Source organism: Podarcis melisellensis (assembly GCF_964234715.1).
Source record: "Podarcis melisellensis genome assembly, chromosome: 2".
Lineage (NCBI taxonomy): Eukaryota > Metazoa > Chordata > Lepidosauria > Squamata > Lacertidae > Podarcis > Podarcis melisellensis.
This window is the reverse complement of record NC_138529.1, coordinates 25,935,944-25,962,592: the sequence shown is the minus strand read 5'-3', so window position 1 is coordinate 25,962,592 and position 26,649 is coordinate 25,935,944. Positions and strand designations below refer to the sequence as shown.

General features: G+C 45.4%; 1 protein-coding gene across 8 annotated transcripts in view; it reads left to right on the top strand.

Annotated features, from left to right (window-relative positions):
* Positions 1 to 25,429, top strand: part of CDC42EP4 (CDC42 effector protein 4) — a 45,509-nt gene extending 20,080 nt beyond the window's left edge. For 5 of the 8 annotated variants that reach the window (XM_081899871.1, XM_081899873.1, XM_081899869.1 and 2 more), the window contains one exon: positions 22,573 to 25,429. In XM_081899871.1, coding sequence (XP_081755997.1) covers positions 22,721 to 23,746 — 1,026 coding nt within the window. In that variant the 5' untranslated portion in view covers positions 22,573 to 22,720 and the 3' untranslated portion in view covers positions 23,747 to 25,429. The other 3 variants (XM_081899874.1, XM_081899870.1, XM_081899872.1) reach the window with 3 other exon arrangements.
* Positions 25,430 to 26,649: the final 1,220 nt, after the last annotated feature.

Here is a 26,649-nt window from a genome sequence, read left to right as displayed (position 1 = left end):
CCGCAGTTTAGTCAAACTCATACTGGTAGCTTCGAGAACACTGTCCAACCATCTCGTCCTCTGTCGTCCCCTTCTCCTTGTGCCCTCAATCTTTCCCAGCATCAGGATCTTTTCCAGGGAGTCTTCTCTTCTCATGAGGTGGCCAAAGTATTGGAGTCTCAGCTTCAGGATCTGTCCTTCCAGTGAGCACTCAGGGCTGATTTCCTTTCCATGTAAGGAAATAAGGAAATCTACAATGTATAGTGTACCACATAATTTAAACTGAGGTCTGGCCCAAGTTTTTTTGCTGCCTGAGGCAAAGAAGTTTGCCCTCCCCATAAGGTAACTGAACTGAACAGGCAGTTTTGAATTAGCACTGATTTGACAGTTTGGGTGGGACATGCTATGCCATGTAATATTCACAACTCTCCAAGAGAGGGAATGGGGGCTTAGGAGGAATAGCATAGGAGCTGCTATAGCATCTGCTTGAGGCAAGTTGCCTTACTTTGCCTAATGATAAGGCCATCCCTGCTTAAGTTTCCCAAAGTGATTTTGCTCTGCAGCCTAATTGTAGAAGTGTTTTAAAGTTTCATTGAGTTCAGTGGGAAAGTGTTCGATGAGCGTGCCATCTTAGTGATAGCTTTGGCTATGGTTGGAGAGTCTTGAATTCTGCATTCCATGCAGCACTTTAAGGATCAGAAGAAAAGTTAAAGCATCTAGCAAGGCATCAGTTTTTTATATATAAAAAACCGTAGTACTGTATAGTTATATCTTACTTGCAATCTAGAACAACCATTTACGTCATAACATTTACTGGGCTAACACTGGCCTGACCCTCATTCCAGTAGTGGTACAGCTATGTGAAGCAGTTGGGAGTGGACACTTCCAGGATATTGACAGCAGAAGAAATGGGTTCTTCAACTTTGTAATGCATGCTTGTGAAGTCTCTTCTGCTTGGTGGTGTGTGATGCTGGAAAGTGTAAATGGTTGGAGGCAATTTCCAAGCCTGAAAGAGCATAGCCTCTAGTGTCTAGATGTTAAATAGCAAATGGGCTTTACCTGCTTGTGGCTTGACCTTTCCATTCTTGGTAAGAAGTAGAAACACCTGGTTGACAAGAAGTTGGTTAAGAGAATAAATCAATCTTGAGTGCAACACTATGACATAATAGCGCAGAGATCTAGCTAGCCATGGTGTGCGGTGCTCCATAAGAGACCCTGTGATACATACAATACACCCCTTTATTGTAGCCTTGAAATGCCGCTTGCAAAGAGTGTGTAGTAGCTGTTGAGCAGTGCTGTTTGTGAACTTTCTCAATGGTCCTCTTTGCATAGGTTGCTGAAGAGAGCTGCACAAGCTGGGGTGGAACAGGTGCTGACATCTTTGCTTCCACCTTTCCAAAATGCTTGTGGCCTTATCAGCAATGGGTGTGTTTCCCCTCTCTGTTAAGAAAATAGTAGTGGTTTTGAGCATAACTGCTTCTTAAATTGACCAGAGTCTCAGCTGGACTGCCAGTCTGTGTTCTACCGCAGGGGTAGTCAGTGTTGGGTCCTCTAGAGTCTAGATATTGTTGAATTGCAACTCCCATCAGCTCCAGCCAGCATGCTCAGCTCAAGGAGGATGGGAGTTGTGATCCAGAACATCTGGAAGGTTTCATGTTTGCCACCAAATCAACCCAGCTGCAATGTGTGAACGATACAGATATCTGTATGTCTGTTGTGTTAGTGAGTAGTCAACACTGCTGCTACACAGATCATTGTTAAAGTTTGCTCATGGTTGATGTAGATCAGAAATGTGTAGACTTCCTTTGGGATAGCTGAGTAACTGGGAGTCTCATTCTGTCTAGTACAAAGATTTGGATGCTGATAAAACTTAAGTTAGGAATATGGATGGTTTTTGCTTCAGGTCATATGATGCAGCAAGTAGGTTTCTTGAGTATCTCAAATCCATGCTTATGTTAAATACATCTTGCACCACTACTGTACCACAGTTCAGCAATGGCTTCTGCCCCTTCTTCATCTAATTCCTTATGGAAATGTGTTCACTGCTGTTTGCATACATGCCAGTGGCTGGATCAGGCCAATATAATAACACATCCTGAAATAACTTCATTTGGTTTGGAACCAGAAAACCCCAATCTCTGTCTTCATTGGAAAAAACATCATCAAAAAAATCAAGGAGTAATGATTTGCCTTAATTGGCTGGCTGCATTGTCTGCTGATTGAGCAAGCCATTCTGCAGCTGAGCTGCCTGGAGAGTGATTGACTAATTGTTAGTTGTTGGTCAGTTCTTCAAATCAATGCATGTTTCAAACCCAAAATACCCCATGTGAGTGAACAGTGGCCAGGTTTAATCTCTAGAAGAGGTAGTAAATCCTAGGCTGTACATTGTGACCAGAGTACAGAGTGTTGCTGCAATGATTTTCCTGCCTGTTCCGACCACAGGTTATTATGCCTTGGGGGGATGGTCACTTAAAATGGTTCTGGCTCTGCTGACGCGATTGGGCTTCTGCTGAGCAGTGCATTCTGAGGATCATTGTCTGGTATGCTTGTTCAGAGCCGAAACAGTAATAAACAATGTCCTGAGCTGCTTGCTATCTTAAGCAGTTTGCCTGCTATCTACAGACAGTAGACTTTGGCTTCACCTGGATTTGAGAAGCTTGATTGTAGCTCTCATGTGCCTAACCAGGTCAGGTGGAGCAAAGCTAGACTGGGGGCAAAAGATGCTTGGATATTTCAGAACAAACAAACACAGATGCCTTTCATAGTTGTATGTGGAGGTTGCTGTAAAATCTGCCATGTGACCAGAGAGTTTATTAGGATTCATTAACATCTTATAGTAGTGAATTCTAAGGATGCACATTTAATAGTTTCACTGCATTTATTGCAAGAGAGTTAATTAAAAATTGCTTCCTGATTATTTGGCGAGGTTAACAAGATTTAGTGACTATGAGCTCAAACACCTTTGTGCTGAAAGAATAATTCATTTCTGTGTCAGATTGTTTTTATAAAGTCAATGCAACTTGCCTCTCTTTCCTTTGTCTAGTTTTTAATTGACAAATTAATTCTTTTGATCTAATCAGTGTGTGGCTTTGACCTTCAGAGCAACAAGTGCCTCGCAGCCAGACTTCAGGTGAGCTACAATAGCAGTCCTGCCACCTTACAAATAAACAAGTAAATAAATTGGTCCCCAAATGAATGTAGTGCTAAAGGCAGTTTCTAAGGTCTGAAAAGGTGTAAACTCCTGGGTAGCTTGGCTCCCAGTTATTTGAAGGGAAGAAAGAAAGAAATTTTGGAGAGCATCTAAGTACAATATTTCATGGCAGGGCAGAGACCCATTTGCTCAGTATAGGGTTTCATGCTTCAGCAGTAGTGATCCTATATGAAGTATAATATAAAGTCTCCCTAATGTAAGATCAATAAGCTTTTTTCTTGTGTTTGTGTTGTGGCAGCATTCTAACAAGAACCTGCAGGCCACTGAAATAGACAGTTTGTGTTTTGAAATTGATGTTGGTACATCTTTTAAACCTGCATCTCTAGCAAATCCAGTGGGTCTTGGTTTTCGTTTTTTTTAAAAAATGCTTTGGATCTGCTATATTTTAACTGGCATATTTAAAAACTGGACGAGAGAGCAAATGAAGAACTACCGGTACCTTCTTTCTTTTTTAGGAAAAGTGCAAGGTTTTCTCATATGCCAACACATTTACTCGAGGGGGTGGTGGGGTTTTTTAAATAAAAAAACCAAAAACATGGGAGTTGTAATTAAGCCTTCTGTAATCAATTCGTTAGGTTCTAGTTCATTTTAGGATCACCAGTCATTCTTTTTCTTACTGTGTGGCAAAACCTTCTGGAAAGGGCCGGTTTACTTTCACTGCTGGCCAGTTGATTCACCTCCTCTGCAGAGTGGCAGTTTCTTCTGATCAATAATCTGAAGTGTTTGTTTGCATAGCTTTTGTCTGTTTGAAATGGAAACCTCCAATGCCTCTCTCTGTAGCAATCGTTGCCCAACCCACAACAGCCTGCCAGGGCAACTTTTTTCACACCCATTCTGCCCTTTGGTCTCTTTTGCCATATGTGGATCCCTGTCTGCAGGTCAGAATTGAGGTCAGGCCGGTTAAAATCCCAGTGCAGGATTGGAAACTCAAGGTAATCGTTTCACTCTTTTTGCTAGCAGGAATTCTGATAAAAAGGCCTTGATAATGCAATTTAAATTTGGTGGGGTGGCGGCAGCAGGGGTTTTGAGTGTAGCAGAACCAGCCCCCAACCCCAATCCAAATCTTTCAAGGAGCCATTAAAACAGAACCAGTCTTCAAAAGCTGGATAGTGTTGTTATTAGTGCTGTGACTTACCTAAAAGGTAGTCTGTACCTGACTTTCCTGGTTGTAGGCATTTGTGGGAGGAGGGAGATCTCCTGCTCTGCCAGCAAAGGTTATTTTAAAGACAACAATATAAAACCAAGTAAATAAAGAGGACTTTGTTTGCTTACCCTGCCCCCTCCTTTCTCTCGTGTTAGATGAAACTCTTAATCTATCTGAAGGGTTGTGGGCAGTAGTGAAGGTTCTGTCTTTTGCTCTGGTGACTCTGATCAAAGCTCAGCTCCTGTGACCTTTTCCTCCCACAAAGTGCTGCCTTGTGAACCAAAATGTACTGTAGGCCCTTAATTCCAGGCCTAGCCAGGCGTTCAGTTGCTGACGAGGGAAAGTTCAGGATGTTGACTGGGAAAGTCTAGCGTGAAAGAGAGGTAGCCTCTCACTGGGATTATGTACTTGAGCACAGTGGAACAGATGTGTGTCCTTACTTGTGACCAGGAGGGGACAAGTACCACATTTTTCCGTGCATAAGATGCCCCCTTGTACAAGACGACCCCTGTTTTTTTCAACCTCAAATTAAGAAGTCAGTACAGTGGTACCTCAGGTTACATACACTTCAGGTTACAGACTCTGCTAACCCAGAAATATTACCTCGGGTTAAGAACTTTGCTTCAGGATGAGAACAGAAATCGTGCTCCGGCGGTGCAGTGGCAGCAGGAGGCCCCATTAGCTAAAGTGGTGCTTCAGGTTAAGAACAGACCTCCAGAATGAATTAAGTTCTTAACCCAAGGTACCACCGTATTTTAAAATAGTTAGGGTTGCCATATTTCAAGAGCCTGAGCCCAAACCCAACCTTGGCCGTCCTTGCCAGAGCTGTTGCTACTAACCACTTACCTTTCTTGTTGGGCTCACTCTGTATCTCCTCCCAGAAAGGTAGGAGAAGAGGTATGTTTATATATTACATGTATATGCACCTTTCCTCTAAGCAGCTCAAGGTAATGTGCAAAGTTCCCTCTCCACATGTTCATTTTATCATCACATTATGAGGCTGAGAGTTGGGTCACCCAGTGCGGATTTGAACCTGGACCTCCTTGGTTCTAGTCCATCCCTCTGACCACTACACTACACTGTCTCATTACAGTTGCTGCTCTTACTGCTCGCTAGACAAGGGCAGGTGAACAAGAAGCACCAGTCAGGAGGATTCAGGGATTGGCAGTTGGCCCCTAGTGGGGCATGGTCCTCAGCGGATACCTGACAGTGCCAACCCCCTGGGTGCTTGTCCTGGTGCAAGTACATTTTGTGTTTCGCTTCTAAGTGGGCCTCTCTGTAGCAAGAATAAACACAGGGCATGTTAATACAAATGGTTTAGTCTGTTGAACAAACTTTGCTCTGACGGAGGAGTTTAAAGTGAGGAAAGAATAAGCATATGGCCTTCTCATTAAAGAAGAGTTTGTGTACCCTTAGCTTTGCAAATTATGTAATGGGGCCCACTTTTCCCTTTGCAGCGGATGCCTTTGTCACCCGCAGTTTGTTATTGTCACTTGTCTTCCAGAATTCTAGAACATTGTCATACGATTTTACTGAGTCTGATGGAGATTTAAATGTGTGTGTGACCAGAGCACAATGCAAGATACATTCTCCTGAATATGAAAACCACAAATGCCTTACAAATATAGGAGGCAGTTTTCTATTGAACCAGACAAGTCCATCTCACCATATTTACTTGCTCTGGCAGTGTAAACCCTAGACTTGGGAAAAGACCTCTGCTTAGATCTTGAGGTGCCTTAACTGGAGATGCATTCAAGACTGGTGCTGTGCCCCTGAGCTTCAGGTGGGATTCACTTGTGTGCATGTAATACAGGAATGCTGGGCTTCTGGGTGTTGCCAGGCATTCCTTAGGTAAAGAGGCACCCTGAATTCAGGGATAATAACCAGTATGCTGCCCTTGCAGACGCTGTTGGACTAAAACTCTTATCGGCCCCATGCAGCATTGTCAATGATTAGGGTTGTTGGGAGTTGCGGTCTAACAGCATGTGATTGGCACCACATTGGCTACCTCCGATTCACCTCCATGGAGTGGGCAAGTAGTTTTGGCTATAAATGGCTATAAATTTGTGGCCATCTAGACTATTAGATCTCAGAATACAGAAAAGTGCAATGTCTTCCCGAACTCCTGTTTCCTTGGGATATCCCTTTTGCCTGCAGGCTGCTGCTCTTCCTTTTTTGTTGCACCTGGCTCAACATATCTGATCCTTGCAAGGTAAACACTGGGGCAGCAGCAAGCTAGCACAGGTAACCCACACAGTGGCAAGCCAGCAAGATTGGGAGTGTATGCTGTATAAAACCCCCATGCAAATCCGAAGTGCTGTTCTGGCAACATGGGAAGATGCTTTTGTGCAACTCTTAATTGCCCCGGGGAAATCTCCTCCCCATTAAGAACTACATTATCACCATGAAACCCTTTCGAAAGCAATTGGTAGAGAGCAGATCTTGGGTACAGTCCTGCTTTTGACAAGGGACATAGCACGCCAAATGGTTCCGACCCCCTCTTTCACACACCTTTTATGATATTTGCCTTGGCTTCCTTCTGTTGATAGCGCTGCTACAAATCACTCTCCCCATGGCGAACTATCTCTGTCCTGGCAATTGCATTTGCAAGTCCTAGGCATGTGACACTCTCTCATCCACATCTAGTTTTCCCTGCTCAGGTTTTTAGAGACTACTGTGGGGAGCATGGAGAATGGCTGTGTACCGTATTGGCCCAAATATAAGCCACACCCACAAATAAGCCACACCCTGAAAATTGAAGGGGGGGGGAGAAAAAGAAAAAATACCAGGCCTGCTTCCAGAGGGAGCCGCACCACTTTGCCAGTGGCACTGTTGCCCCACGCTTCCGGCTGCTCTCTGGGGGCCGTCAAAACAAGGGGGGAGGCCACCAGCAAAGCAGCTTGACCTCCCCCTTTCGTTCTGATGGCTCGAGGGAGGTTTAGGAGCAGCGGGTGGCCGCACTCCTGAGCTGCTGCGGGGGGGAGCCACCCCGCTTTGACAGTGGTGTAAGTTCCTGGATATAAGCCACACTTTTAACTTTTCACGATCAGAATTGGGGGTGGGGGGAGTGTGGCTTATATTCGAGCCAATGCAGTAATTGGGGGCAAATTGGACGGAGAGTCCTTGCAAATGCTGGATAATAATCATAATCATAATTTATTACAGTGGTGCCTCGCAAGACGAAATTAATCCGTTCCGTGAGGCTCTTCGTATAGCGGTTTTTTCGTCTTGCGAAGCAAGCCCATTGACAGCTTAGCGGATTAGCTCTACAGCTGTCAAGCGGCTTCCAGCGATCAGCTGTTAAGCGGCTTATCAGCGGAACAGCTGATAAGCGGCTTAGCGGCTTAAGAAAAGGGCGAAAAAAGCGAAAAAAACCCGTGGGGGGATGCAAGATTTTTTTCGTCTTGCGAAGCAACCCCATAGGGGAATTCGTTTTGCGAAGCGCCTCCAAAACGGAAAACCCTTTCGTCTAGCGGGTTTTTTGTCTTGCGAGGCGTTCGTCTTGCGGGGCACCACTGTATTTATACCCCGCCCATCTGGCTGGGTTTCCCCAGCCACTCTGGGTGGCTTCCAACAAAATATTAAAATACAATAGTCAGTTTAACATTAAAATCTTCCCATAACAGAGCTGCCTTCAGATGTCTTCTAAAAGTCTGGTAGTTGTTTTTCTCTTTGACATCTGGTGGGAGGGCGTTCCACAGGGCGGGTGCCACTACCGAGAAGGCCCTCTGCCTGGTTCCCTGTAACTTGGCTTCTCGCAGCAAGGGAACCGCCAGAAGGCCCTCGGCACTGGACCTCAGTGTCCAGGCAGAATGATGGGGGTGGAGATGCTAGATATGGAGAGTCCATTTTCAGAGACCTCCCACATGGTGACATGCTCGGTCCTCTGACTCTAAAGCAGGTCTGCACAGCCCATCACTTGTGGCTTGCTCGAAAACCCTCCTGTTTCTGTTTCTGCAGTCCCAGGCAGGCACAGCAACAGCAAATACTTGACACTTACTGAATCCTCGAGAGCTTCTGTGCATGGTTGGCAGGTTGCATTCAGCTTGGTACATCACAAGTTATGTGTGCATTTGCTCTAAGAGTCAGCCAAGCTGCTATACTTGCCATGGGGACCAATATCCTTGTAGGGAGCATGTAGCTATTTCATGTAGTGGAACACATCACGTGACTCAACCCATTGTCATGGATGTACAGGGAAACCTGTACATGTAGGATGTCATGTGCAACATTCATGTGTTCAGTTCCACTAAATTTACCCTGGGAATTGGTAGTGGGGCTGCCTAGAAGGCCCCAATACCAAGAATAGTAGAACTTTCCCCTAATGCCAGGCTTAAAGTATTAGTACAGTATTGTGGTCTGGCATATCTTCTTAGGAAAACTGAATTGCCATCTTGTGTAGAATAAGTAAGATTGTTCCTTTTAGTCAGTTCAACCAATTCAGCTTTTTAAAAAAATATTTATGTCGTGATACATATATGAAATATTTACATAGTATTACATATACATTATATTTGTAAATTCACATTTCATGATGTACCAACCTTTAGTCATTTCTTATTTGCTTCTTATTTCTTGCCCTATGTGTTTCTTCCCCCGTGCATGATTTTCTTGTTTTTATTTTATAACTTTATTATTGCGATTGTATTTTTGTATCTTGATAATTAAACATACATTCTTGTATATCTGTTTAACTTAACTTTGTGAAATCACCAATTCAGCTTTTTTTTACACCAACAAATGTTGTGTTCTGGGAGCACTGTCCCCATGCTATCCTTTTTAAATTCAAAGCATAATCTGGTGCTTCTCCCCTCCTCTCCCTCTTTCCCTGTATCTGAGCCATGTTTGTGGCTTTCTTATGGCTGGTCCAGCCAGAAGAACGCAATGCTTGACTGCATATAGTGAAGTGCCGCTTATGTGAGATGTGTTCCTAGAAAGAAAGGGAAGCAGCTGAGTTGTGAAATTATGTTTGTAGGATTCCCAGATCCTACTTCCCCAAACTCTTCCGTCAGCTCCTCTAAACTTCAGTGGACTTTGGGAGCAAAGTTTGCTCTACATACATTACATGAGCGGGAGTCTAGGAGTCCATTGTTAATATCTTGAGTGGGGTGGGGGCAAGCAGGCTACTGTTCTAGTAGGGTGAAGAGACACTGAGATGGCAAAAAGGGGGAAGAGTTGTCCTGGCTCTGTAATGACTGCCTGACTACTCTTGAAGGGTCTTCAGTGAAGAAGATCCGAAACACCACGAGGAGACTTAAGGGGGAGCAGACAGACTTAATGACAGTGCTGAGAATAAGGGATGCCTCTTGCATTCTATGGGATGCTTATATTCTGCTTTAAGCAAATTTTGTCAGTCCTTTGGGGGCACATACTCACAGTTTCTTTACTGGCCAATGTGGCTTCCATGTGTCTTCCTCTCTCCCACTGACTAGATCAAGCTTTCCAAACATAATACATTGGGTTAACACAATATTATAGACTGTCTGACCTCAAAACTGGCCACCAGCCGGGCTGCCTGTTTAAATTTTTTCATAATGTCTTGGCGTTCAATGGAGCTTTTCTTGGCAGATTCTAATATTAGGGGATGGTTTGTTAAGCTTCACTTACCCTCTAGCTTTCTCCAAGTAGCAGCGTGATTGTCACAGGATCCTGTCTCAGTTGTTGCTCAACTGCAGATGGAGACAAGAGGCTCCATTCTTTTCTCCGTCACCCGCCCCAAATAAAGAGGTAGAAGGGGGGAGTTGCCCTTCTCTTGCTTTACTTCTAGATCATGAGACTGGGCAGTAAAGGAAGTGTGCAACACAACAACCTCCAGGTATGTCTCATTCTTTGGATCATTGTGGAACGTTAACTCCAGCTAAGGAGAATAACATCTTTCACGGTTGAATTTTCTGCGAGAGAGAGGGCTCATACAAAAGGCAAAGGCTGCTGTGGTTGAGTAGGAAACTTCTTCATCCATCAGGGTAAGGAGGCTTTGGTGCAAGACTGTTGAGCTGTCCCCTAGCCATAAGTGCACAGGGCAATGAGTCCAGAATGCTTTCACATTGTCCCTAATGGTATTACAGTATAATACTCTCTTAGAATAAAGTCTTTATTAGATGGCTCCAGAACGTGAGATCTGTGCATTTCATTATGAACGATTCGAATTTCCTATTCTGATAAGTGTGAGCATATATGTTAGAATTGGACTAAATGTGGCTAGAAATGCCCACACTTCATTAGATTTATTACCTGCCCATCGCCACAAGTTTCCAGAGTTGGGCTTGCAGCAGTCCAACAGGTTTGATTATTGCATTCATTTAAAATGATAGCTTGAAACAACTTTGCAAACATTGTGTCTTGCAGGCTCTCGGTGCTATAAGCAAGGTAAATTTTGAAGAACCGGTGTTGAGACCTAGAACTCAAAACAGAGTCATGATCTGCATTATTCTGTAACCTTGCACTGTGTGTACCAGTCTTGTTGAGAAGTGCTGTGATGCATCAGGACCCTTTAGCTTTCCGGTTCCACTTTCTGCCCTTCCCTAGCACAAACAATGAGTGATAGGTGAGCAGGGAGACCCCTGGGGGAAAGAGGAGAAGGCAAGGGAATGCAGCTCCGCAAAACAGGCTGCGCATAGAGTGGGGAGCAACAATTAGGCAGCTGGAAGAAGACTATAGGAGAAATCCCTGTGGCTCTGCTACTGTAGAGTGGAGAATGTCAGTTCTCATTTGCCCACATCTGAAATCCTCCCATGTCTTGATGGCAGATGAAAGGGTATGAGACTGGACCATTACAGACAAGTAACTCTTTCTGCTTCATGAAGCTGAGCACTAATTTGATTCACTTGCTGTAACTCAGATTGCCATAAAGGTGAGAGATTTACATGGCATGAAAACCTGAGTTCAAATCCTATAGCCTTGCCCTTGTGCCATTTTTCTGTGAAATGGGGCCACTAATGGCCTAGCTAAGTAGCTTTTTAAGATAAATGTAGGCAACAATTGTTAAAGTAAAAATGTATGCAAATCATAAACTTTTGCTTCTTCTGCCTGACAGGTATATATATTTGTTTTTGGCTATATATATATAGCCAAAAAACAAATACAGAATTGTAAACAAACATGACATGCAGTGTATCCCACTCCCCATCCCTCTTATAACATATCAGTTGTTGTTGTTGTTGTTTAGTCGTCTAGTCGTGTCTGACTCTTCGTGACCCCATGGACCAGAGCATGCCAGGCACTCCTGTCTTCCACTGCCTCCTGCAGTTTGGTCAAACTCATGCTGGTAGCTTTGAGAACACTGTCCAACCATCTCGTCCTCTTTCATCCCCTTCTCCTTGTGCCTTCAATCTTTCCCAGCATCAGGGTCTTTTCCAGGGAGTCTTCTCTTCTCAATCGGTGGTCAAAGTACTGGAGCCTCAGCTTCAGGATCTGTCCTTCCAGTGGTACAGGTTAATAGATATTAATATGTTTCTACTTCCCCATACAACATTACTCAAGACTTAATTTGATCTAGTCCATTTCTGCTTTTGAAGAAGGCAAAACTGTTTGGTCTCTTCATTGGAAGCTTCTGTGAAATCAACCAGCTTGCTTCATATGATCTGCTGGGCAATGACTGCATTGTAGATGCATTATATTGAAGAGGAGCCTTGAAGCAAATGTCTGGCTCCAAATCCCTCTCAATGTTGACTTCATACTTAACCATAAACACTGACACCCCCTGAGTCACAATGTTTGCAGGGCCATTCCTAAGGTTATCACTGGGCCAGATTTTTTCTATTTACCTAGCCTAACTGGTTCTTCCCCTCCACCCGGTCACCCATTATGTATCTGGCGATGGGTGTTCTGTTTTGTTTCTGTAATTCTGTAGTAGACAGATGGAGCTTTCCTGTCTGGGAGAGACTGCAATGCTAGACTCCCTAGTTTTCATCATTTGCTCTGAGTAACTAATTATTTTGTCCGTACTTGCTTATAATGGGTTATGTCACTAGGAGAGGCTCCCCTTGAGGCGTTTTTTTCAAGGAAGTTGCATGCAATTGTTGAAACTCTAGGGAAGTAATATTTAAACATAGGAGGTGTCTTTGAAAAGATGGGGGTTCCTTTCCCACCTGATGAATGCTCCAATGGTTACAATACAAAAATAGATGTGTAGCCTACGTGGATTGCTGTGGTTATGCCCTCTTTCTCCTGTTAGCTGGCTGGACTGCAAAGGAGCTGGTCTTTGCTGGAGCCTCCCATGAGTATTACTTGCAAGAGCTGAATGTGCGCTATTGAGTGCATGCCTTCTTTGAAACAGCCTAAGTCCAGGCATGCCATTGCATCAAGAGTTCTTCGAACTTTCTGGCCATGAGCACAAGCAGGATTTTGAGAGTGTTGTGAGCGCCATCGCAAAATAGCTGGGATGGGGGAGGTGTGCCCATTTATAAAATGGTGACTGCGGTGTGCATGGCCAGCCGCACAATGCTTGTTTCAGGGAAAGCACATTGGCAAGGCAGAATACAGTGGTACTTCAGGTTACAGACGCTTCAGGTTACAAACTTCGCTAACCCGAGAAATAGTACCTCGGGTTAAGAACTTAGCTTCAGGATGAGAACAGAAATCGTGCTCTGGCGGTGCGGCGGCAGCAGGAGGCCCCATTAGCTAAAGTGGTGCTTCAGGTTAAGAACAGTTTCAGGTTAAGAACAGACCTCCGGAATGGATTAAGTACTTAACCTGAGGTACCACCGTACAAGGAACTGAGCGCAAGGTGGGGGTGTACGGTTTTGAGCCTCGAAATGCAAAACCACTCCAGTGCTCATTTTATAAAACACTTTAAAAAAAAAGTCTGTCAGGCAAACCACACATTCCACAGAATGCAAACTTACTTCCTTTCTTACACACACACACACACACACACACACACACAATCTGTTTTTCTCCTCAGTCACTCACACACACCAGGACACACTTTTTCTCCTAAACACTCATGGCCTGCTCCATTTTTCTCCCTTCGTCCATTAACACTGTGGGGGTTTGGGGCAGGGGGGCAGGGCTTGCAGTCAGGCATAGATGCTCACTTGAAATCTCAGACTGGACATGTCTGTTGGCAGCATCCCATTATAACTGTTCCCTCTGCCGGCGGTGTCCAATTAGAAATGTTCTTCTGCTGGCAGCTGGGTGAAGAGAACATGGCTCTAATTGGACACCATCAACAGAGAGAACCGATGGTTCTCTACCCCCTCATTTCCATGCCTGCTGGCCAATCGAAATGGAAGGAGTATCTAAGCAGCCGACACTGGGGTGAGTGAAAAGAAATTCAAGGTTGTTGACCATTGTAGCTCATGATATGACCTAGAAGGGGTTCAAGAGCCTGGTAAGTCTCTGTGGTCTTGTTGGTACCTATGGGCACCATGTTGCTGTTCAGGACATTAATAATAATAATCACCCGCCATTCGCCAGCAGATCCCTTCCAGTTTAAAATTAAAAACAGTTAAAACAAGCACAGCAATAGGATGGGTCCTGGAAACAAACATCTTGGTAAAGAGGTTTGTGTTCAGCATTCAATGAAATGCAGGTTGTCCCTGGCTTGTATATTAAATAGGTAATTCATTTGTTAACAAATCTTTATACGGAGCCGAGAATATGCTGAACTGCCACCTTAAAGGTAAAGGGACCCCTGACCATTAGGTCCAGTCCAGTCGTGACCGACTCTGGGGTTGCAGCACTCATCTCGCTTTATTGGCTGAGGGAGCCGGCGTACAGCTTCCGGGTCATGTGGCCAGCATGACTAAGCCGCTTCTGGCGAACCAGAGCAGCGCATGGAAACGCCGTTTACCTTCCTGCCAGAGTGGTACCTATTTATCTACCTGCACTTTGACGTGCTTCCAAACTGCTAGGTTGGCAGCAGCAGGGACCGAGCAACGGGAGCTCACCCCTTCGTGGGGATTCGAACAGCCAACCTTCTGATCAGCAGGTCCTAGTCTCTGGTTTAACCCACAGCACCACCCACGTCCCTTGCCCTTAAGGGTAGAGGATTGGTATTAGCCAGTCGCAATTGTCTGTATTTTTCTTGTCTTTAAGGTGATTATTTGGGGTTTAATTCTTAGCAGAGATGTGTAAAAGGTGGAGGGGTGGCGGAGCTATGCCCCTACAGTAGTAGCCTGGGTGCCACCACTTGTACCACTGGGTGGGGACGCATGAGGTGGCTGCTGATTAGAGAGCAGCTGCCTGTTTCAGATCTCATGCTTGGAACCCTGTGCATATATACAGCCTGGGGCTATGGAACACAGAATCAGGCTACTATTCAGGTCAAGCTACAAGGAGAACTCTGTGTGCCTTGAAGCACTTCTTGGAACCATCAGAAGCCTCTGCTATTCATTGGTAATCAAGATTATCACAGAAGGAGAAGCCTGTGTATTCTGTGATGCAGGTCTTCCAAAGCCCACTGTAGTCTCTTGAGGACAGAGCTTTCCAAACTGTGTTGCACAAATGCTCCCCGCACTCCTTCTGGGGGTGGTAAGGGGTTAGTTTAACCTCCAGTTTGCTACGAAACTGAATTACTGTGCCATGAAACGATACGTGTCTAAACGGTTCGCCCGCTGCCTCTCCCCCGTCCCCCCCCCCCAGGGTTTTGCCCCAGGCGCAACTTCGTTCCTTGGTTCGAACAGAAAAAGGTGTTGCGTCAGCAAAAAGCCCAGTTCAGCCATGTTTTTTGTTTAATTTTGCCCCTGCTCCCAGCAGTCAGCTATATTGTCCTCTCTCAGTCTCTCGCTATAACAGTATAAAAATACAAGATTAAAAATCATTGGTGACATCAAATATGCCTTAAATCTGACACAAAAGGGACCCAAGGACCCCCCACTGCTTTAAGAGGCTTTATTTTAAAAGAAGATTCAAGCGGGCAAGGCAGGAAGAGAAAGGTGCATGGAAGAAAACACAACCATTCCAGTCGATCCAGTTGTAGCTACTTACAAAGAGGTTTCTGACTTGCCCATGTGTAGCTCTGAAGGTCAGCTGGCTCTGTTGGTCTCTGATTGACAGAAGGGCACTTGCCACATTGGGGAGATGGAGCATCGCAGTGCTATTAACAAAAATATCCCCCCCCCCCCCGTTTCTGCTAGACAGAAATCTTTTCTTGTGTAATTACCTCTCTGCTCTCTGCTTGATGTGATCTCGGGCAGGCTGGCTGGTGTAGGACACGACTGTGTGGTACCCAAATCCTTCAAAAACAGGAGCTGAGTGGTGACATCTGCTAGGAAGAAAGCAGGGCCTCTTCGTTCTCCGGCCCTCTGGCCGCCTACTCCAATACGGTACTAGGGTTGAGTGGCAGAGTTTGAGCTGTGTTCTCAAAAGCTTTAAGTCTCTATTAAAAATAGATTTTTTAAATTTGTAACCATAGGAAACCATGAAATGTTTGCCAAGATACCATAAGCAGAAAATTCAGTACCTCTATCAAAGTTAACCTGCAGGAAATTTTCAGGTAGGACCTGTGCCTAGCTTTTTAAGCAGGCTCAGTGTAGTTCTACCCCAATTATAATATATAAGCCTCATGAAAATGATTAAGGCTGCCATCAACATGGTTTTAAACTAAAGTGGTACCTTGGGTTAAGAACTTAATTCGTTCTGGAGGTCCGTTCTTAACCTGAAACTGTTCTTAACCTGAGGTACGACTTTAGCTAATGGGGCCTCCCGCTGCCGCTGCTGCTGTGTGATTTCTGTTCTCATCCTGAAGCACAGTTCCTAACCCGAGGTACTATTTCTGGGTTAGCATCTGTAACCTGAAGTGTCTGTAACCTGAGGTACCACGGTATAGTTGCAAAACTAACTTTGTATATACTCTTAAGGGGCTTTTGTGGGCAGGGGGCGTGAATTAGAGCTGAGACCCTCAAAAAGCTCAACTCTGCCAGTATCCATTTTGTATTTTTGTGTATACAGTGGTACCTTAGGTTACATACGCTTCAGGTTACATACACTTCATGTTACAGACTCCGCTAACCCAGAAATAGTGCTTCAGGTTAAGAACTTTGCTTCAGGATGAGAACAGAAATCATGCTCCGGCGGCGCAGCAGCAGCAGGAGGCCCCATTAGCTAAAGTGGTGCTTTAGGTTAAGAACAGTTTCAGGTTAAGTATGTTGCACAGAATAACCCTCCCAGCCCCCCCAAAAGCAATGCCAGTTGCCTACATGTAGCTCATTCTGCAGAGGTTTTGCAGCCTGATCTAGATTGTTGCAGTGGGACTTCTTGGCTTTCACAGCTAGGAATGGGAGCTACAGCTGAAGCGAGCCCTTTTGAGGCTGGCAGAGTCAGCCTCCCGTATTTGTTTTCATGCATCCTCTGATTTGAACTTCTCTTCCGCCTCCTGAAAGCGTCGGTTTCAGCTGGCTTTTGTAACTTCAGTTGAAATGAAAGTGTGCTTTGATTTGCACCTACCCACTGCTAGAGTTTGCAGACCACAAATTGCTTACCCCCCGAATTGTAAAATGCAGAACTTGTGGGTTTTGAAATTGGCACATTTCACACAGGGGCTTGACAGCGTGGTTGAATGGAGAGTGGTGATCCTCAGCCACATTCTTTCCTATAAGCAGACTCTTTTACTCTCAACCATTGCCAGCATCATTGCTTTTCTGTGAGAATTTGGCAAAACTACAGCTGCATCAAATCTTCACTCTCTCTCTCACACACCCCACTTTCTGTTACTGCTCCAGTATCTTTGGGGGGGGAGTGGGGCAGGCTTTCTTCTCCCCCGATGATATCACAAAGGACAAATTAAGCCAATAGTAATACAGTGGTACCTCGGGTTAAGTACTTAATTCGTTCCAGAGGTCCGTTCTTAACCTGAAACTGTTCTTAACCTGAAGCACCACTTTAGCTAATGGGGCCTCCCGCTGCTGCCATGCTGCCAGGGCACAATTTCTGTTCTCATCCTGAAGCAAAGTTCTTAACCCAAGGTACTATTTCTGGGTTAGCGGAGTCTGTAACCTGAAGCGTATGTAACCCGAGGTACCACTGTAATAATTAATTTTATTATTTAATCCCTGCCTATCTGGCTGGGTTTCCCCCAGCCAATGGTTTGCCCTCTGTTTAAATGGGGGGGGGGGAGTGAATACTCCCACTGTTGATGTTGTGTGCTTGCTTTGACCATGAAGATGCACAGAACCATAGCTGCAAGCTCAGGGGTAGAACATTTGCCTTGGATACAGGAGGTCTCAAGTCCCTGTCTCAGCATCTCATAGGCCCACCTGGGAAAGAAACCAGGAGAGCTGCTTTGCCGGTCCATGGAGACGAGACTGAGCAAGATAAAGGGAAGTTCTGACTCAATATAAAGCAGCTTCCCTACGCTGCTTAGGTTTCAATGGAGTTGGCAAAACGACGATAAGTGGAGAAAGTCTGAGCGTACTCCCCCATTTTGTGAGTGGCGAGCTCTTTGTCCTCCTGTATCAACGATGCAAGCATGTGTTCTTTTAAAAGTTTGTATGTCCGCTGTTGGCTTGTTCCGGATCTGGCTGGCTTCGCTCTCTCTCGCTCTTTTGTAGTCCCCTTTCATGGCCTGCTCTGATGTCTGTTTCCAATTCCTTCAGCATCTGTGTGCCTGCTTTCTATTCTCTTCAAAATCCCAAGAGTCTTCACTCCCCCTTCCCCCATGTAGCTTAAAAAAAAACACAGACACACAAACTTGAGGATGCCTTAGCCAGCCTTGTGAACTGCGCTTTAAAAAAAAGAAAATGCAGAAATATGTGAGTCACAGCTTAAAATCTTATACCTTTTTTGGCAGTACTCCTGTGTTCTTTTTGGATGTCTTCCCCCCTTAACTTTAGTCTTCTTCAAAGCCTCTGGTGATCTGTTAGTTCAAAATGACAAGGGTATTTCTTTGTTCTGGTATTCTGGTATATGTTATAGTTTTCCTGAGCACTGTCAAACTATTCAGCTCATGGTAGGGCAGCTGTTTGTAGCGGAATGAGACTTGCTACCCCACCTTCCCCCACCTTTTTTTCTTTTTTTTGTTCCAGGTTGGGTACACTCACTGCCATTCTGGGTATTTTCTTCTAATCTTCATGACTTAAGGGTAACTACGAAGGCATGTTAATAATTGATACAACTCTGTCAAAGGTGCAGAATCTTGCTTTGGATCTGCAGCAGCACAATTATGCTTTAAAAAACCAGGGGGTGGGGACTTTTGTGATATCTACTGTTGTTGTGCTGGTGGCGCTGTGGGTTAAAACCACAGAGCCTAGGACTTGCCGATCAGAAGGTCAGTGGTTCGAATCCTCGTGAAAGCTCCCGTTGCTTGGTCCCTGCTCCTGCCAACCTAGCAGTTCGAAAGCACGTCAATGTGCAAGTAGATAAATAAGTACCGCTCCGGCGGGAAGGTAAACTGTGTTTCTGTGCGCTGCTCTGGTTTGCCAGAAGCGACTTAGTCCTGCCGGCCACATGACCCGGAAGCTGTACGCCGGCTCCCTCGGCCAATAAAGCAAGATGAGCACCACAACCCCAGAGTCGGCCACGACTGGACCTAATGGTCAGGGGTCCCTTTACCTTTACCTTACTGTTGTTGTGATAACTCTTAGGTCAGAAATGGTTGAACCATGTGCAGAGGCCCCATAGAATTAACTTTTAACCCAGGAAGAGTTTTAATTTGACAGTGACTGAGAACCATGGCTTGCGGTGCAATCCTGTACCCATTTAACCTGAGAGTAAATGCCATTGAAATCAATAGGACTTCCTTCTGAGTGGATATGTATAGGATTGCTATCATTGTAGCACAATGGAAGGAAATTAGCCATGGGCTAATAATTGGACAAGTTGCCTAATGGAGCTGCTTCTTGGCTAATGATTATCCAGCTTATTTCATAATTTGTCTTGTATAACTAGATCAGGTCTTAGTATCTTAGCTTCAGAATGTTGCACTAGCTTGTGAAATGAGGAAGCCGGGCTGATTTGGGTGGTGCGATCTCTTGTTCATATATCCATACAGGTTGCTCATTTACTTTTGTTTTCCTCTATGTACGCACACACACACAAAAAAAAGTATTTGGATTATTTTTGGGTCTAAAAACTTTGATACTAACCAGTTTAGCATTATCAGGCTATTTTTCTTTTCTTTTACTATCTGAATGTGCACCCCACCACCTTTTGAAAAGGTGGCTTTTTTAATATGCTGGCTTTTCATTGATACCTGCAGCTGCATGTAGATCACTTTTGTTGAACAAGTGGGGCGATTTCTTGCTAGTGGGGTACCGACGCTTCTCCAGTATCAATAGCATGTTGTCAATACATTGAACTGGCATGGGGGACACCTGCAAGGAGAAAAGCCTTTCTTAATTAAAGCTGCTTTCCCTACACGTCAAAGGATCCATATAATCAGTGCTAGAATTTCCCTTCTAGTCTGTTTCATTGCCAAAGGGAACTTTCTACTACCTTACAAACACACACACACACACACACACACACACACCCTCACCACAAGAAGGAAGAGAATATTTGAGTTGCGGGAGTGCACACGTTTCAAAGAAATTGAATTTTAAAAATTAATCAAACAAGAAATCATTGTTCAGTTGGTGAAGTAACTCTATGTGGCAATAGGAAGCCAGTGTGGATTTGCTGCTTCGCTTTAACAACCGCACACAAAAAGTGAATAGTTCAACATTCACATGGCACACTGATATAACCTTTTTTTAAAACAACAACAACATAACAAACCCTTACAGTGGTACCTCGGGCTAAGAACTTAATCCGTTCCGGAGGTCCATTCTTAACCTGAAACTGTTCTTAACCTGAAGCACCACTTTAGCTAACAGGGCCTCCTGCTGCCACTCGCCGCTGGTGCACGATTTCTGTTTTCATCCTGAAGCAAAGTTCTTAACCTGAAGCACTATTTCTGGGTTAGTGGAGTCTGTGACCCGAAGCATATGTAACCTGAAGCGTATGTAACCTGAGGTACCACTGTACATTGCTCTAGGCATGGTGCACAGAGAACATTTTACTAGGTACAAGGCATTGGCACTGACCAGTAGGTGCCCAGAGCAACCAGCTGATCGGCATCGATTGCGGCATTGTTGGTTGTGTTGCTGGCAACCATTTCAGCTCTCTCCCCTCCTCCCCGGGCACTGCTTAAAGGTAACCTGTAGAAACCAGTTTGACCACAGAGCAGGACAGAAACAAAACATGGGGAGGAATGTGTGCATTTGTGGGCAACAATAGTCCTGCTTTACTCAAGGTCCCCAAGAAGTTAGCATCTATACCATGGGTAGGCAAACTAAGGCCCGGGGGCCGGATCAGGCCCAATCGCCTTCTAAATCCGGCCCGTAGACGGTCCATTGAATCAGCATGTTTTTACATGAGTAGAATGTGTCCTTTTATTTAAAATGAATCTCTGGGTTATTTTGGGGGCCTGCCTGGTGTTTTTACATGAGTAGAATGTGTGTTTTTATTTAAAATGCATCTCTGGGTTATTTGTGGGGCATAGGAATTTGTTCATTTCCCCCAAAATATAGTCGTCCCCCCCCCACAAGGTCTGAGGGACAGTGGACCAGTCCCCTGCTGAAAAAGTTTGCTGACCCCTGATCTATACTAATGCCAAATCTCCTGATGTGAGGAACGCGTCTAAGGGGTCACTGACCTCTGTTTCAGATATATATCTGTCAGGAGGATCTGCAGCCGAATGAGCAGGGCTTTATCTGGAGTGGGAAGGGGCAAAGATGGGTGAAGAACAGCACTCCACCTCGTGTAAGCTATGCTTCTGAGAGAGGAGGGGTTGGGGTGCCTGTCTCAAATATTCCTTAGTTTATTGCAAACATGCGCCTCAGCTATGTTCTCTAGGAGCAGACAGGCATTCATTACTGCCTCATTCCTTTCCCTGCCTATGATGGCTGCTCCACTGAGCATGCAAAACTGCCTCAGAGCAGTAAATCAAAAGTGAAGGGAGAAGATTTCTGCAAGCGTGGGGGGAAGGGGAGAGTCAATCTTCTGATGCCCCTGTTTTGAACCATGCTTTCCTACCCCACTGAGCTATTTTCACGTAACTCCCTCCCCTAGAGCTTCCAGCACAACTGCCCTTTTCTGGTTTGCACCAGCGGAGCAGCCCTCAGTGCGGCTGCTTTTTTTGTGTGAAATTAGAAGTGCTCATCTCATGGTTGTCCCCCCGAAATAAAGCGACCACGCAGGGCAGTGAATAGTCTTGTAGGAGCAATTACCTTTTGCCTCCCATATGACAGGGAACACAGCAGCACATAGCACTGTACTTGAATATTTAACCCCTGGTGTATGTTGAAGGGGAAGGCGGAGCTGGGGAGCATTTTTCAAGGGCCACATTCCCTTGTGAGTAACCTCCCAGGGCTACATGCCAGGGGTGGGCAGGGTTATAGGCAAAGGTGGGTGGAGCAACAGAGGTGGTTCTTACCTTCAGCGTTTGAAATTAGCCAGGCGCATTTTGCACCTAGCTATCAGCCACTTGCGACCGAGTGAAGATTCCTGGGCGCCAGGATGGCTGGCACATGACATCTTCACCATCTGGAGGTGCATGCCTGGGGATCATTGGATCATGACTAATACCACACCCTGTCGTTCTATCAGTTACGTCTTATCTGCACAATCAGATTTAATTTCAGGAACCAAAATGCTTTGTCTGTGTAGCCTGAGCAGGAGCAGCGTACAGTGTCATAGTTAATTGTTGTAGCTTGTCTTCCCACTGCCCTGCTTATAGTTGTGAAGAATATACATAATGTTATGAATGGTCCATGCCACCATTAAGAAAAAGAGGTCAGAATGGGCCAATATATATGTGGGCTGTCCCTGGATCAAATGACTTCCCTTCTTTTAAGTTTTCAAAGTTCTTAATCTATCTCCAGGTTGTCCTCTGAACGAGCCAGATATTTAGCTGAGAATCAAATCACAGTCAGTCCATCATTTGAAAAATAAAGACTTGAGAACCTCTTGCCCCAAAATGGCAACCAGACATTCCATTTTGGGCTACTGTAACCTTGGTTTAAGGAGCCATTTGGCACCTAACACTGCTTACCTTTGTGCAGTACATTACATTCCAGCCACTCCAAAGTCAGAGGTTTCTATACAAACGCACCAACTCAGTAAAAGTACTTGAGGAGGGAACAGAACAAGGTTGGAGAGGGGTTTAGGCATTACCTGAGGGAGAGTTTCGCAGGTTGGATGGAGAGCCCCACCATAGATGGTGCCCTCTCATGCCCCCATTAAAGGAACAGAGCAAACAGCACCTCTGTTGTCTTGAGGAGACCTAACCCTCTCTTCCTTTCTTATGTCTGTGTTTTAGGCTTCGACTGTTTGAAGGCCATCAAGAGGCTTGAGGCCTACCTGTGAGGCTGCAGGAGTACAACCTGCTCCACCCACAACTGAACCTGACCTCTCCAGTTCCACCACCCTGACTCCTGTGCAAAAGAGCTCTCACGCTTGTTGCCAAAATGCCTATATTGAAGCAGCTGGTGACAAATTCCGCCAACTCCAAACGCCGCTCTCGGGCCGACCTGACGGCAGAGATGATCAGCGCTCCCCTTGGCGACTTCCGCCACACCATGCACGTGGGACGGGCTGGTGATGCTTTTGGGGACACCTCCTTCCTCAACAGCAAGGCTGGGGAGGGGGAACAGGAAGCCGCTGAGGAGACAAGTTCCTCATCCAAACCAGGCCTGCTCTCACGCAAGTTCCGCAGCAGCAAGCGGTCTCAGTCCGTCACCCGGGGCGACCGTCGGGATATGCTGGGCTCTCTGAGGGACTCTGCCATTTTTGTGAAGAATGCCGTCTCCCTCCCTCAGCTTACTGAGAAGGAGACGGACAGGAGTGGTGGGAAGCAACTGCCCAAGAGCCTTTCCTCCAGCCCTGTCAAGAAAGCCCCTGAGGAGAAGACCCCTGAAGAGAAGCACATGAACGGTGCGGCAGCCGCTCTTAGCTCTGGGCCCCATAGTCCTGGCTTGGAAGAGCGGGCCTTTGGTGACATAACGGACCTGCCTTTGGTAGTGCCCAAGGGCAGCTACGGCATGAAGCACGCAGAGTCCATCATGTCTTTCCATATTGATCTGGGGCCCTCCATGTTGGGGGATGTCTTGAGCATCATGGATAAGGACCCATGGGAGCAAGAGGATTCTGGTTATCATGGTGCAGAAGACCCCCAGAGGGAGGCAGGCCCTGCGGAGGCATTGACAGGCCACTGGCTTGGCCAGGAAAGTAAGCTCCCCCAGGATTCCTTGGTTCAGTCGGATGACAACAGAGCAGCAACCTACAGCCCTGGATCTGCCCGCAGCATTACCAGTCGCCTGACAATGGACAGCAGCTCCATCTCGAGTGGCACCTCTGTGGGAGAGGAACAGCGTACTTTAGTCTCCAGGGGACAGAACCAGGGCGTTCCAGAGCATACTAGGCAGGACGCTGCTAAACAGCCGGAAAAGGAATTCTCCTTCATGGATGAGGAAGACGACGAGATAAGAGTATAAGAAAGGTGACTGGAGCCTTTACACTTGGCTTGGCTCAAGAAGGAAAAAAATTCAACAGATTCTGGAATAAATTGTGGTGCGGAAAAAGTTGAATGCTCTTGACCCCCTTTCTCAACCTTCAGTTTTCAACACCATCATTCCGTTAAACAGACTGTTGAAGAAATATGGTGTTTTCTTTTGCTTAGTTTTCCCTGTTTTTTTGGGGGGGGGGTGTCTGAGACAAGGAGCAGGTGGGGTGAAATTCACATTTAAATGGCCTCTTTAAAATATTTTGGGTGATTCCAGAGTCAAAGGAATAAAAGACAACACTTGAGCATATTTGAAGAAACATTCTTCCCAGGAGACAACTCGGAGTGTAATGAAACAGGTTAAACAAAAACAAAAGCACGCCAAGAGTTATTTACTGGCTGTTCAAAGCAATATAGAGCTGAATACTAGAGCAAAGCTCAAAAGAACTAGTTTCCCTATTAATATATATATATATTTCCTTTACATTTTTACTAGTACTTATTATTATTATTATTTTCTAATTGCCCAGGAGAATACCATTCTGGACCTAGCACAACATTGAAGGATGCAATATATTTGTACAGAGCAAAAAAAGACGAAATAACCAGACCCTCCAAATCTTACATGTTTCGGAAGCTAAGCGTTCTCTCCCTGTGGGCAGGCCTCTGGGAAGATCTACAAACGTTGGAATTTACGCTAGAGATTTCGTTCTTGTTTTTTTTTTCAGATCAGAGCTAGAGGAACTCTTTGGGAATACAGATTGTGGGGGGGGGGGTGTGGTGATGGGAGAAGCACAGCTATTTTACCTTTTGCCTTTACGTTGGGTCCTTCTTTTGGTCTTGTTTTGGGCACACAAGTTGATGCTAGCAATTCTTGGAAGAGCATGACTTAAACCCTCCCTGCCCCTGAATGTTGCCACCTTTGATGGTGGTTATGTGAAACTCTCCCTGTAGTGGAATGTTTTCATTTAGCTCCCAAGGACTGTTTAGAATTCCCCAGTGCGAGGTGAATTTCAAGTGTGGTGGTCAGTCTAGCTGTCCCATTGATAAAGAGAAATATCCCCCCCCCCTTTCTGTTTCCAGGCTCTTCCTCCTTTTATAACACGGACAAGATGTTTGTGTTGCTAGGGAAACTAATGGGGGAATGTGGCTTACCTGCACGCCTACAGGTGTAAACGGAAAGTCCCACAAGCAGCCTAACCTGATACAACTTCATCCTTTCTTAGTTGAGACTCTAGAATATCACCAAGGCTAACCGAAGAATAATGCTCTTGGCACTCCCCATTCCAGGAACAATGGAGACTCTACCCTGCTCAGTTCCTCCCCATTGAAAAGGCTTTTAGGGCCCTCCCTCCCAGGTTATTTGGGAGCTGCTGCTGACATTCCTGCCTCCTAGAGTTTCAATTTTTCTTTTTTTTTCTTTTTGCCTTCATTTTGCAGGGCATTAAACACTTAACTCCTGCCTTAATTTTTTATTTTTTGACTTTTTGTTCATACTGTATATTAGATTTGCCCATCCCTTTGGGAGTAGGTTTATCTCCCTTCTTCGGATTGTGAATTTGTTGCTTGTGTACAGGTGTTTCGTTGGTGCATTGGATGGAGGACTTTTTAACATGGAAGTATGTTTTTGTTTTAAAATTCAAAGAAATTAAACTATAGTGAAAAACAAACAAAACGACAGACCTTAAATCTATTGGGAATGTTTTGTTTTACTTGTGGGAAGGCTGGGTGCAAAAAAGGAAGAACTGGCTAGATGGTTGAACTCACATTACTAAATCAGGAGGAGTTACAAACCAACGAATGGCAGAGATACCACTCTAATCTTAGGCCTCATTTAAGTGTGGTGCATTTTTTGACACTGTGTCCATTGGGAAACCACACTTGTAATCTTTCTCTTTCCTTGAATTACACTCCTCCCCCCCCCCCAAAAAAAAGTCTATGCGGTTTGCACTGTTGACCTACCATAGCAAACACAAGTGACTTTAACCCTGTAGCAAGGCTTTCCAGGAGGAGTCCCCACCTCCACCACCGTGTTCACAGTCAAAAACAGATTTATTGAGCCTGGGGAGGGGGGGCACCCTATATAGGTCATGTGTTATGCAGAGCTGGCGTAATCTAATGATGTCACAGTAAAATGAAATTTGGGACAGCAGCATTCTTTTTGGAGATGTAGAAATACTTGTTGCCTGGAAACCCTTTTATGATGCCCAGGAGCTGAGTTTGAACTGTACTTCCTCTTCCTTTTAAAAGAGTTTCTCAAAAGCACCTCTCTAAGCTTGCATCTCCTTGGGGTGGGAGAATCCAGCTCCTTTCTAGCACCGCATTTAGCCGTCTCACTTGTGAGTTGCATCCATCCGTCTGAAGAGCGCGGCGTCCCAGCCACGCGCAGCTGCTTTCGCTCAAGGCGTGACCTTATCTGCCTCACCCACAAGCCCCCAGTTCCCACACAGCCTGCTTGCCTCCTTCCATAAAGAGCCTTTTCAGCAATGCCCCAGGCACTGCACTGTACAACACACAGTGTGCGGAACCTACGCACTGCTGGTTTCATAACTTTCTGTCACCCTGGGAATATTTATCGGATCTTTGTGTCCCCCTCTCAGCACTTAACGGCCTACTGTCAAACCAACAATAGTGCAAGTTTGTTTTCAGCAGATGGATCTCACAGGGAGTTGGCTTGCCTCGGGTTCCCCTTGTGCTATGGCAGCCTGCTTACAGGTCTAGCTTCCTCAGCTCACTGCAGCCTCAAATGTTTGTAAGAACAGGCTCTGAAGAAAACCCAAGCAAGGGGATATTTCGAATGCAAGCAGCTAGCAGCCATAGTGTTACTGTAAGAGGAAAGGGGGCAGCGTGGAACGATTAGCACAGAGCAATGCCAAAGGATATCGGTGCCCTACA